We start from the raw sequence: 14,192 nt of genomic DNA on the forward strand, positions 1-14,192 counted from the left end.
CACCTAAATTCCCCAATTGTCTCTCTTTAATTCAGACAAGTTAAAATGCATCTTTTCCATGTCAACTTCATCTCTCTCTCTTCTAAAATATTGCTTACAATATTTTTATTCACATTTTAAATGTTTTGAAAAGAAGCAGCATAGACATTGTCCTAATTACAATTCTAAGGCAACATTTTAGCATTGTAATCCTAAAAGAGTCTTAGAGACAATTCCATTTTATCAGATATACTTCTAATTTATATATTATACTATTAACAACTTTAAAAGCCCACAAAGGCGCATCCTTGCCAGGTTTAAAAGGGATGTATTTAATCACATTGGCAAGTGTTTTACTACTTTATTATATTATTACTTAATGGCCTCTCAGTTTGTAGGAGGAAGTACAATCTATATTTACATGAAAATGTTACAACATACTATAAAATTAAGCACCACAAAGTCAAAGTTGTACTGACACATATATATTTATTTTAGGTGACAATAGCAAGAGTTGGATTGGAAAGGACAAAGTGTAAAATGGCTTATGTTACGCTGACGTATAAGCAGTCTCCCTTCCAGATGACCATAAAGTTGTCAGCATGCACAAAAGCACTCAGGAAACTTGCCTTCATCACCACATAACAAGCAGTGGCACATTTGAGATGGTTTACAGGAAATAAAATAAATGGTACGTTCTCAATCTCTTGTACCAAGTATGGCTTGTTTGATAAAACAGATTGATAGCCTTGTCAAATCACAGTAGGCAAACAGTGACAATTTTTATTTAATATGTACATACCAAGTGTACCATTTCATTTTATTACCTGAAATGGCCAAGCTCTAGAGTGGAAAAGGGGGACATTTTCTGACAGCAGATTTAAAGTGTTTTAAATTAGACTTAATACCTTTCTCAGTTTAATCATCTATGAAGTACCAATTTTTAAATGTGTTTAAAATGAATAGAGGTGAAAGGGGCATGGTTCATTCTGCAATTTGACATAAAAGTGAAATCCACACAACTATGAGGGTACAGATCATTTTTACTTTGAAACAAAAGTCCATCATTGTTAACTATGAGGGATGGATACTGTGAGGTGCAGAGCACCATCAACTCCCATAGACTCCGGTGAGATACAAGATTGAATAGTAAATCATAGCATCAGGTCCTAAAATTAACAGGGTTGAAAAATACCTATATTTGGCCCATGATTCTATAGTCCTTTCCAAAACAATCACTGAGCATGTGCATATCTAGTCATTTCTTTGTAGAATAAAACAAATTAATAATAAAAGATTAGGAACATGACTGTTGTATGAAGTTAAAGACATTTGATTAAGAAATTTCTTATGCACGTGTATTTTTTACCTTAAGCTGCAAATTTTATTATTTAAAGATTTGGTAGGAAGAAAAATGTGTATTATGCAAATGTTGGGAAGACGGAAAGTCAGTTTAATTATGGAATAATGCATTTGTTAAAGAAAAAAAATCACAAAAATTTGCTAATATGCACACAATTATTCTGCTTCATTAAAGGAGTATAGTACATGAATTTCTACAAGCAATGGAAGTAATTCATTCAGTTATACAGTAAATAAAATGTAGTAGTTTCCACACAGTTTAAGTCTCGATGCCGTAGCATACTTCTGTGGGAAAGCAGGGTTGCTGAAGCAGAACAACTTCTAATATAGCGTTCTCTAACCACATTAGGAAAAAAGCCCCTAATATTCCTCAAAAGTGGAGTGCATTGTTATAACAATCTCAAATTATGATTTTGGATACTGCCCAGTACATTCTGTACATATGCTGCCAGCTTGTGAATGCTTGTTTGTATTTTCGAGTCTTAGAGAATGTAATGGGACAAATTCTGTCCTAATTACAAGCATGCAATACCACTAATGGCTAAGGACATTTATTTTATTGCCCTTTCCTTCCTACCTTCAAAAACCAGGAAATGTGGAAAGAAGATGACATTGGCATTGAGGGTAGGAAGAAAACGGTGCACTCTGCCCTTTTCTTCCCCACAACTCCCCCTTTTCAAAATACAAACGGGGCCACGTTACAGTTAAAGGTGAGGTAGGAAACAGTGTTACTCCTCTCGGTCAGTTTCTCCCACTGCTCATTGTTGAATGCCTCCATCCTTCAATCTGCTTTTTGCATCCTTTCCTCTGCAGCTCTTACCTTATTAATCTTTCCCTGTCTCTGCAATATTTATTCACTCTCTCCTTATGCACTGTCAGCTGCTTCCCTCCACACCAGGTGCCCTTCCCCAGTCTATTCTTTACTGGTGCAAGGGAGATAGGAAGAAGAGTTCATGGTGGCCTAGGATATGACTACAACTGCAAGCAAATGGCTGCAGTACAGCTGATCTTTCTGTAGACATGTCACTCACAGCACTGCCTAGAGTAAGAGTGAGACAGCGACTCCATGTGGATTGGACTCTAATGCAATGGAGGAGTAGCCCAAGGACTTATGAAGGATTGCATACCCATGGTTCCACTATGTAATAGAACTAGTGGGGATAGTGGTGGGATACCTGTTCAGCCAGTTTGATGTTAATTGCACCAGCTTCAGTGGTCAAAATTTGCAAGTGTTTACAAAAACCATGACAAAACATGTTTTTTGTAAAAAAATCAACAGGGACTCTGATAAGCCCTGAGAACAAAGACAGTTCCACTTTTCAGGGACACTGTATGTTCTCTTCCTTTCCAAGCATAGCATCAGTAGCCTTGCATGTATGCAAGTAAGGGCAACATTCTGTCCTATGTAAATAAAGGGATTAGTTTGTTTTAGGGTATGACCTGAGCAGGAGGTTCGAGTGGTGATGAAACCATGTAGGAATTTATATTGGTTGATGGGCAGAGAGTTTAAAGAGAAAAACGAGGGGCAGGCATGGCATAGACCAATATTTAACAAAAGGTGTGAATTAAAATCAATTTAATTATTTCAGTGCAAGTTTGAGCCCATGAAGGGGAGAATAAAGGCTTGTCTACACTCAGAATTCCACTGGTTTTAGCTAAAGGTGCAATTTTAACTGACATAGCTAAAACAGTGTACAAAAGGCTGTGTGGACACACTCAGTTTAAGTCAGATTTATTTCAGTTTCACTTAAGTCTACTAGGAACAGGTTGAAGCTAAAAAGTAGTAAGGCACTCTTTAATAACAATAATTATACCGAGCTCTTATATACAGGGCTGCTCAGAGGGGGGAGGTCAAGTGGGGCAATTTGCCCCAGGCCCCGGGCCCCACAGGGGCCCCCAGGAGTATGTCAGAGGCTCCCCTCCGCCCCCACCTTCCCACATCCCCGGGCGTCTCAGCTGGTAAGGGGGCAGGGCTGTGAGCTGCAGCTGAGCGGCGGGACCTCAGGTCCCACTGGAAACACCACACCGCTGCAGCGCTGGACGTGGCGCACTCAGGCTCCGGGAGAGGGGGTAAGCGGCATGGTAAGGGGCCGGGGCTGGGCAACCCCCGACCCCATCCCCCCACAGCCCTGACCCCCAGCTCCGAGCCTGACACCCCCCGACTCCATTTCTCCTCAGCCCTGACCCCCAGCCTTGAGCCCAGCCCCTCTGAGCCGGACTCCCCCCGACCCCATCCCCCCACAGCCCTGACCCCAGCTCTGAGCCCAGCCCCTCTGAACCGGACACCCCCCACCCCATCCCCCCACAGCCCTGACCCCCAGCTCCGAGCCCAGCCCCCCCACAGCCCTGACCCCCAGTCCGAGCCCAGCCCCTCTGAGCCGGACACCCCCCTGACTCCATCTCCCCACAGCCCAGAGCCTAGCTCCCCACCCAGCCCTGGGCAACAGCAGCACCACCCATCCCCATCACTCAGCAACAGCCCATTATGTAATTGCAAATGTATACATATCATTAAAGCATTTAATGTTTTTAAATAATGTATTTAGTGTATTTTCAAATTACTACAAATTAATTTTTGAATGTATTTCATTAGTTATTTTTTACATTTCCAAATACATGTTACTATAGTATTGCACTTTTTTTTTTAAATGGAAGGGCCCCCAAAATTGCTTTGCCCCAGGCCCCCTGAATCCTCTGGGCGGCCCTGCTTATATAGCACTTTTCATTAAGCTTATAAATGTTCATAAATAGAAATAAGAGTGTCCACACAGGGGGTTGCACTCATTTAATTAAACCAGTGCGTGTTTGTGAATAGATTGGGGTAGGTCAGCCTTGTTATCAAGCATTAACTTTTCATCCACAAGACCCTCATATTTCCCATGGATAATGTGATTAAATTGTTTCCTGTTTTTTCCTTATAATTTTAGGAGCAAGAAACCAACTACTGAATTGGTGTTAATTGCCTTTTAATGATGTGAAAGAAAAAACAGGATTCTCCCCTAAGCAACTACAATATTTTCCTTGAAGGGTCATCTGCTCCATTTATTCAAAAATGCCATACCTGTTGAAGTTAATGTCTGGATAACTAGAATACTCAGACTTCATCTTGGCATTGCGTCGTGGAAACGTGCAGAAAAAAGCATTGGCTAGAAAACTAGCGATCTGCTCTTGTGACATTGTGATGGAGTGATTCATCTTTTGTTTCAGTAAAGGTATTGGCTACCAGAAGGGAATGAAGAAAAAAAAAAAAAAAGAGAGAGAAATAATTAGTTTAGCAATTCAAAAAAAAAACCACAGGAGCACAAAATTACATTTGCTAAATTAGAGCAAGAGTAATTTAGGGCCATTGGTTGGTCCTTAAATCAGCAGCACCATTAAAGTCAAGGGTTGTTCAACTAAGATGATTGGGAACAAGCTTGTTTGACAAATAGCAGATTTCTAATCAGTAACAATAAGGCCAACAAAGCACAACTTATCAGAGAAAAAACAGACTCCAGAGGTGGAAACAGACGGAATGTAGTAGTAACCGGGCAATCTTAAAATCAAGAAAGATATATATTATATTTTATTTATTCCAGCAGCTGGATTCTAAAGTTATTCTTGTGGGTAGTTCACTACTGTCTCAGCAACTCTTGTCAGGCCTGACGTACTCTCTTTACCCCACACATTGGTGTCATGAGCTGTATCTAAAAGGTGTTATGTAAGATATCTATACAAACTGGTAACATACTTGTCTCAAAATCATTGCATGGTGTATGTAAGAGGTGTATACAAAGGGTAATAAATACGTTCCAGAATTATGTTCTTAAAATGTATTTGGCAAGCAATGCTTAAGCTACAACTGTTCCAAAGAAAAACAATTCTGATTGCTTGAATGTCTCCCCGCTGAAAAGTAGGCAAAATGTGACCAAAGACAAAGAAAAGCACATTGACGTGCAAGATAAACAAAGCCATCAGGAGAGCAAGTGGAGAGAGAGAACCATTTAACAATCTCAATGGGGGATGAAGACTGCACCCCAGGAAGCCTGCCTATCTCTTGAAGCAGAGTCAATGAACTTTGGAAAGATATAAGCAGAGAGAAAAGGCCATTTTGGCATTCTTCACCTGAAGGGACAAAGGAACTGAGCAGTTTGAGATCTATGAAGGGTCCTGGCCAGAGAGTCTGGTCAGCCATGCTGGAAAAGAAACACTTCTTTGAACAAGAAAGTCTAGTTTGTTGAACCAGGTTTTAGTCTTAGAAGTGTATTTTTACTTTTGTTTGTTTGTAACCTTTCATCCTTATTCCTTATACTTAGCACTATTCAATCCTCTGCCCTTTTTGTTAAATAAATTTGCTCTGCTTTAAAACAATTCAGTGCACTGTTTGAAGGGAAAGGAGTGTTAAACCCACTTAAGCTAACAGGCTGCAGTATACTGTCTCCTTAAAGGAGCAACAAATTTAACTTCTGTTTGTTCACGAAGGAGACTAAAGAGAGTATTACAGGGAGATGTCTCTGGGGAAGTTTGTTACCTGCAAGGCAAGATTTGGACTGATAGAGTCCTGAAGTTTACTGGGAAGGCTGACAAGCTGGTGTGTCAGGGAGTTGTCACACTTCTTAGCAATAGCAAAACTCTCACCTGCTGAGGCGGTTAACACTAACTCTCAATTCTGGGAACCCCAGCATATTGTCACAATGCTGTCGCACAATTTAAAGAAAATGTATAATTACAGCAATCACCCATTTACAGCTGTAAAATGAGGGGACAAATGTCACCTTAACTATAAAAGATTTAATTACTCGACTATTTATTTTGACTCCCTCGTCCAATTTTGTGTTTTAAATAACTAGAAAAGACTCAAATATAATTTGAATTAAAGAACAAACACAAGAAGCCTCATTATTATTATATATTTATTTTATTACTGGCTTATCAATTTGAAAGCTTCCTTTCTGTCTCCCCACCCTATAAAATATGTGCAGTACATAAACTAGAATTTCTGTCTCTATGATATGCCTGAAGAGGAAAATGTTGGAGGGAGTGGAGGAGTTGGAAGGAACTTAGTTCACCATTTTCACTCCTGTGAGGAATCACTGTTCAAATCTTATTTGATCACAAGTGGAAATCAATTTGGAGAATCTCATTCTACATGGGCATCTGTCCACAGCACAAAAAGCAGTCCATGATATAAAAAGGACCAAACTTGGCAATACATTTACAGGACAAGACTAAAGTAAATTAGCAGAGCTGTGAATAGGCCTGGGATGAGATCAGGAATGACATGCACTGGCAAGAATGAATCGAGAAGGTTGTACAGAGCCTACTTACAGACTATCCACATTTGTAACTTGTGTGAGTAAACCTTCATTGACACCATTTGTTACCACTTATATTCGATCCACCTTAATCTCACAATTCCATGCAACGTCCTCAGGTTGAAGATGCCTCTCTCCAAAGAATTTACAAGTCCACATAATGAATGTTATGAAGACCAGGACACCATAATTAAAGATTTAATACTTTAAGGGAAGTATAATTAGCCAGAGTGGAATAGTAACTTTTTTTTTATTATTAAAATACCCCTAATGAAGACCAAAACAGAAAAGTTTGGGGGCCAGAAAATGAAAAGAAATACTGAAAATATGAGCCACCAACTTTCAAAGTTATCCATGAAAAACCAGAAAGTCTTAAGTAAAGACTAATAAAGAACAGTGTCTTACAAAGAATATTTCCCCCCCTCCCTACCTATAAGCTCACATCAAGCAAAACTAGCCTTTGGGGTTGTCCAGTACAGTGGCAAAGCTGCACCACGGTAGCACGTCAGTGTAAACACTACCTACTCCGACAGGAAGGGTTCTTCTATCACTGTAGGTAATCCACCTCCCTGAGACGCAGTAGCGAGGTTGACAGAAGAATTCTTCTGTTGACATAGTGATGTCTATATGGGGACTTAGATCATCTTAACAACGCCACTCAGGACTGTGGATTTTTTACACCCCAGCCTACGTAGTTAAATCTACCTAATTTTCTAGTGTTCACCGGGTCTTTGAGTCCGCTCACTATTCTGACAAGGCACTTGCTCATTAGTAATGAAACATCTGTGGCCACTGAAGATGGTCCCTCCTTCTTATCTGAACACCAAACATGGCTTTTAAACTCATGGGAGTAATGTTAACAGATGCCCTAAGCATATTCTACAAGTTTTCCCCTCCACAAAATGTTTTATAGTGAACAGGAGAGAGCCCCATGGATGTCAACTAAAGAAGAGACTAAAAAGGGGCTATAGCCCAAAGCAGACTCTCCTTGCTGGCAGCTCCATTTGGGTGTTCTGCCAACAAATTCACAGGGGTCATACACTACAAAGAATCTTCAGTTTTATAATCATCATGAGCTGCATCTATGAGTTCTCTACAAGATCTGGAGAGGGGAGCAGGTTTCTGCCCCTTTATAGAAATGTTACCCTGCCCCAGACAGCAGCTACAGATATAGGGAAAGTCTATACTGCAGTCACAGGGTGTGACTGCAATTTCAGTAGACACATACTATATTAAAGCTAGCTTGGGTCCTGGAGCAATGAAGACATGACAGCACATGTTTCAGCATGAGCTGTATGAGCCCAAGAATCTGAAGTGCACACTGTTGTGGCTTCACTACTTCAGGACCTAAGCTCACTAGATTAAAGTTAGCACAGGTATGTCTACTTGAACTGCCATCACACCCTGTGGCTGCAATACACACACACACTTAATGGAAGCATCTCTGAAAGGGTATCTTCTTTTCCTACTCCCTGCAAGCAACACACCTATAGTGAGAGGGAGATAGCTGGAAGTGTGAGGGGTGGTAAGTGCTGGAAGCTGGTCTTCATCCCAGCTGGCAGCTAGGCGGGACAGCCATTTTACTGGGAGGGCTGTAGGAATTCCAGAAGGCTTGAGTGGGTAAAAGGAGAGAACCAGGGTAAGCATATTGGAGCCACTGCAGAGACTGAAGGACAGAGAGATATAGAACAGCTTCCCTGTCCCTAAATTATTTAGCAATATGGAGCTGCAATAAGTGGGAAGTGGGTGTTTTTAATTTGTTTGGTGTGGGGAGGGTTGAGGGAGGTTCTCTCCTCTTGATAAATAAACCTACTGCAAAATGAGCACCCAGTTTGCACAGTGCAATTAGAAGTTTACACAAAGCTCAAAGGTGGACTATAACATTTATATAAAAACTAAGCTTTTAGTTATTACTGTTCATTACTTTATCATTAAATTCCACACCATTCAGTGAAAAAAGACTTTCCATTAGAACCACACCCATTTTTGCCTTGTGTTTCTTCCTCCTCTATTTTTCTCCCTCCTCCTGTCTTTCCTTTTTTCTTCAATGCACATTTCCCTCCTTGTGTTAATTTCCAGTTCTCATCTCCCACAAGCTTCACTCCCAAACTCTTCCCCATTCAGTCCATGAAAATGATCAGCAATTAAGTAGTTAATGCTGACATTTAAAGCATCATCACTAGGTGTTAGAGTTAACCAATCAATTAGATGAATGGGGGTGAGGGAGTCCACACTTCTCCAAGCTATTGTTTCAAGTTCTGTGCAAAGTGATCCATGTTTTCAATGTCTACTTTCTAACAATGAGAAACCAACTTTCCTCTTCCCCAGTAGAAGTTCAGATTCTGCAGGATGTGAACATGCCATCTCTCTCTCTCTCTCTGTCACAGACACACACACTGAATCCATGCCAGGGGCTATGTTTTTGACATTTCTGATTTAGAGTAAATATTCAGCATTAACTAGGAAATACTGCTGCAGAGCTATAAAAATGTCTTGAAAAGTTTGAGAAACTGTGTATTGGCAGAACAGAATGTGTTAGAATAAAAAGTATCAGAGATGTATCACTTTAGACAACGCAAGAGAAAGCAAACCCTCAGATGTATGCAGCATTTTCACTAATGTATTAGCAGATGAATAATCTCTGCATTAAGTCCTTGGCTATCATTCTTAGTTTCTAAGGAGACCTCCAAAAAGGGGCACAGATTCCCATTCATCTCTAGTAAATTGACCATTTTGTATTTTTACTAATCTATTGGCATGTCTACTATAATATTAGGAAACTAAATTGGCCCTCATCTACCATTTTGGTTTGGTAACTTGACTTCAGGAGATGCAGATTTTGCAAAGCCACATTTTCATACGAGCAAAAGCAATTACATATCTGAAAATCAGGATGAAATTAATGCTTTTAAATTTTAGAAACTGAAATCAAACTAGCAGACCCTGCTATCCTTTAATCATAGTTGACAGCATGAAAAATTTAACTGTGCATTAAAAGAAGTCTGAAAAATTTCTTAAATTGAGTTTTTCCCATAACACCCAAGGGATTTTATTTTAAGAACCACTTTTATATCTGATACAATATTACAAAATAAGTTAAAATTATTTAAGTAATGGGCTAGTAGCTATTGTAATAGTCATTTAAAAAAATAATCAAATGAAAATACATTTCTTCATCCCTTCTTCTAGCTCCTCCCTCCCAATTAAACAATTGTCATCTTTGCTTCTGGTTCTCCACAAATGCAACAAGAACAGCTTCAGTGGAGCTGGGTCATTATATTTTAGCACTAGCTGTGAAGATAAATTTCCTGTGTGAACAGGTGCAATAAGTAAAATTATTGGACATACAACCCTAAGAGACATGTAGTAAATGAAATCTTCATTAAGAATGTTTTGATATATTTTTATAAAATGTGAAGTTATCTAAATTAAGTGATTATAAATTTAATATCTCTTTTGGCCACAGGTTTTTCTTTCTCCATATATTCATCTGTCAATCTATATTAGGGCTTTGTAAGACTAGGTTATGATATCACAGAAGAAAAAAATGGAAGAAAAAGATTGAAAAATCCTGTTTCACAGAATTCAGTTTATTTATCTAAACTATACTGCTGTTGTAGATTAAGTCATTTCGGTGTATAAAACAGATTTCACTACTGCATCTTAAGTCAGCTACATCTAAACTCAAAGAGTGACCTAGAGATAGTATACAATGGTCAATAACTCATCTCTCAAATAGAAACATTTCAAGGCAGTAAAACTCCTTTAAAATATGCATAATTTAATCATCTTGGTGTCCTGTGCATGCTGTACTCACTTTTAAAAGCTTTGTAACTGTCAAAAAAGTTCTTCCAGCCAAATGACTGGTAAAAAGATCAGAAAATATTTCAATTTTCTGCAATTGTGTCCTCTGTAAACATCCTCTTTAGCATAACTAAGCAGGGCAATGCTTTTCTATTCCAATACAACCCCCTTACTTTTGAAAAAACTATTTTAAAAGTTGAGACAGTCGTGCTTACAAATCAAAGGCTCTATCCTGCAAATGCTTACTCATCTAAATAGTCTTTACTCACAGTCCTATTGAGTTTGAGGTGACTATTCCCAGCAGTAAGCATTATACCAACTAAGAAGTGCCTGCAGGATTTGGCCCTATTACAATAAAGTAAAACATTCATGATCATTATTGAGAACAGTATATTCACAGATACTGTGGAGGTGTAAATATAATCATGTATTTTTATAAGCAAAGAAGAAAACCTTATCAGAAGCATTATTCACATGATTGAAATAGCTTTAAAAGTGGTTTCAAAGCCAAAAGGGTATAAATCCACTAAAATATTTTCAACAGGGGAATTAATTCAAAGTTTAAAAATTGCATGGTCATTTCATTAGAAAGAACAACAAGACATTCCAGTATATATAGAATTTTGACTGATGGCTTAAATTAAAGGTTCAGAAATGGGACAGTGAGTTTTTAATGTTCTTTTGTACCATTATGGATGTGTATTGTCCTCCCTGTTCCCTAGGCCTCAGCTAAATGTGACAGAACCACCACAGAGTTCAATAAGAAACATAACATGGCTATGTCATTTTGACCCCAGCAATTAGTTATAGTTTATATGAAATTAATCTGCCCTGGGGGTGTACCTATCTGCGCTTACTTACCTGAGTGCAGATACTAGGAAGACAAAGTGCTAGCTTCACCATATCAGGCAAGATGGACTGGAACAAATGCTGAGATTCTGCATCTTCGAGCACCTACAAAAAGAAAGATTTCTTTTGCACCAAAAATAGGATTGATATTAACAAGATAAAGACTGCACAGGTCCACTTTTCACATTGGAAAATATTTAACATTAGGCAAATTAATCTTAAAAACTATTTTGTTTAATAATTTCTGCATTCCTATAGCATCTGTCATCCAAAGTTTTCAATTAACTTTACAAACTAATTATCTTTCTCAATAATCTGTAAGGTACAGACAGAGTAGGTAACCATTATCCACCCACTTATATGTATGATGAGAGGAGAGGTTAAGTGACTTGTCCAAGACAAAATAAGAAGTCAATGACAAGGTGAACATAGAATCCAATTAGCCACTAATTGCTCTCTAATGTAATAAAAGACAAGAAAATGGTTATCCAAAGACACTTTATAGAGTTAAATAATAAAGTTACTAAGAAATAAGAGCCAAAGGATAGAGAGACCTAAGATGTATAGGCAAGGGAGAAGAGATGTTTCCAGCTGTAATTTAAAATGAAATGAAGAATTGCTGATGGAACATCCTTCCTGTTTCTCTCTCTCCAAGACCTCCCAACTGTCCTGGGTTTAGCTGGACGGTCCTGCTTTGATCCCAAAAACCCTCTGTCCTGGTTGAAGTGAACATTTCCTCCATTCAGGGCTGCCCAGGGGATGGAGTTTGCCCTGGACCCCCCTTTGAGAGGGGCCCCAAACCCAATGGTGGTGGTGTGACCTGGCACACAGGGTCTCACAGCACCACTCACATTTGGTCTGTCTGCTTCTCCATCTCCGCTTCTCCACCAAGGGTACATCTATACTTACTTCCTGGTCTGGATGTAAGCGATCAATCTTCTGGGATCGATTTATCGCGTTTTGTCTAGACGCGATAAATCGATCCCGGATCGATCCCAGAAGTGCTTGCCGTCGACGCTGGTACTCCAGCTCAGCGAGAGGAGTACGCGGCATCGACGGGGAGCCTGCCTGCCGCGTCTGGACCCGCGGTAAATTCGGACTAAGGTACTTCAAATTCAGCTACATTATTAACGTAGCTGAATTTGCGTACCTTAGTCCGAAGTGGGGGGTTAGTGTGGACCAGGCCCAAATGTGATTGGTGTTGCAACCCCATGTGCTAGGTTGCAACAACAATCAGATCTTGCCAGTCTGCCCTTCCATCTCTATGTGGATGGACCAAACCTGAATGGTGCTGCATCCCGCTTTAGCCCCTTGAAACGTTGGGAGGTATATGTTCCAGAGGGAAAAAGCTTCAGCAGAGAAAAACTAACACTGGCTAGACTGTGTGGAAGCTTAAAGGGGGGGAGGGGGGAGAAAGCAGGGAAATCCCAGGAACTTTTCACTCAAGATAACCAATTCCCCAGTTGGCATAAACTGGTAAAGCTCAAATGAAGTCAATAGAGCTACACTAATTTACAGCAGCTGAGGATGTGGCCTACAATCTTTGAGGGGAAGAGGCAGGTCTGAATACATCTGGTAGTTATTCTCTGCTTTTTTTTGCTCAGCCACTCCATCCATGTACATTTTTATTCTAGTTTAACACAGGGTGCTGAAGGAATCTGAGAGCAAGATGGTTGGGTCCCTCCAGTAGGCAATTAAGATCATTACCTTCACCAACAACAATCCCCAAAATCTGGAGATCTAATATTCTATAGTTTTGAAGCCAAACTGTCAATTTATAACATCCAGAATTGCTTTCTAAATATTTTATATATTGTACACACCAAAAATACATATAGTAGATAGTGGACTTAATATGAAAAACACTGATGGGTGTTATTTACTTTAGACATGCATAAGAGTTCAAAGATTAAATAATCAAAAGTTACAAAGAAAATATTTCTTTTTAGTCATATATTCAGTGCTTTTCCTGCTTCAAGTGTTCATTGTATGATTTCACTACACAGTCTCTTTGAAACTTTGCCGATAGATTTCTTGCAAAGGAGACACTTTAGCTTCCACTGTTCTACAATATACTGCTTTAGTTCTTCACCTTTGTGGCTCGTTTTTCCCCCCTTAATTTGGAGAAACTGAAGGCAGAAGTTTTATTTCTACAGCAACTCTTATTTTAGAGTCTCCCTCACATCTTCATGTACAGGAGATATGAAGGAATGAATATAAGTGCTTGGGAAGTTAAAGGAACTTATGGAACAAACTGAATATGTGAAAGAAAGGAGGATAATACAACCTTAAAACACACATAGTGTGGTTCTAGTTTATTATTTATAACTAGGTGAAAGTCCGTGCTTTCATTCAGGTGTAAATCTGTAAAGTGTAAAAAAGCCAAAAATGGCTGAAAACTTAAAAATTGGACATAAAAGTCCATGAATTCCAGTAATGATAATATTCTAGACAAAAAGAGCGCTCAACCATCCTTGAAGCTTTTTCCTTTGCTTTGCACTGACTCAGACATTCTAGGCTTCAGAGTGAGACGCAGACAGAATGAAAATCCTGGAATCTTATAATAAGATGTTCATGAAAAAAAAAAAAAAAAAACTATGATGTAGAGTTTTAAATTTCCATTTAACACCTTGAATTAAAGCTCTGGTTTTGCAAAGATAGTAGCAAGTCTGAGAAATCTGAAGGAAATTTGGCTGCAGTGGAGCAATTGAGCCCAAGCTATACATCATAATCTATTAACAATACAGTATATTTTCAGAAATGGGACATTTACTAATAAAAATTGAATAAGGCACTTATTTCTCTGCAGTGGCTGGCTGTTGGCTGCATGTACATTTGCATTTTTCTGCAGTAAAAAACCTGGATATCAAAGATAACATCTAAAATCTAGTACCCTTCTATTTT

The 14,192-nt window shown here is 39.0% G+C and overlaps 1 protein-coding gene across 2 annotated transcripts in view; it reads right to left on the reverse strand.

The window, feature by feature from the left end:
* Positions 1-14,192, reverse strand: part of PARG (poly(ADP-ribose) glycohydrolase) — a 115,354-nt gene that overhangs the window by 54,890 nt on the left and 46,272 nt on the right. For both annotated transcript variants that reach the window (XM_054035358.1, XM_054035357.1), the window contains exons 8-9: positions 11,301-11,393; positions 4,403-4,560 (exon numbers count right to left, since the gene is read on the reverse strand). In XM_054035358.1, the coding sequence (XP_053891333.1) occupies positions 4,403-4,560; positions 11,301-11,393 (251 nt within the window). The remainder of the gene's footprint in view (positions 1-4,402; positions 4,561-11,300; positions 11,394-14,192) is intronic.

The sequence above is a fragment of the Malaclemys terrapin genome, chromosome 7 (genome assembly GCF_027887155.1).
Source record: "Malaclemys terrapin pileata isolate rMalTer1 chromosome 7, rMalTer1.hap1, whole genome shotgun sequence".
Classification (NCBI taxonomy): domain Eukaryota; kingdom Metazoa; phylum Chordata; order Testudines; family Emydidae; genus Malaclemys; species Malaclemys terrapin.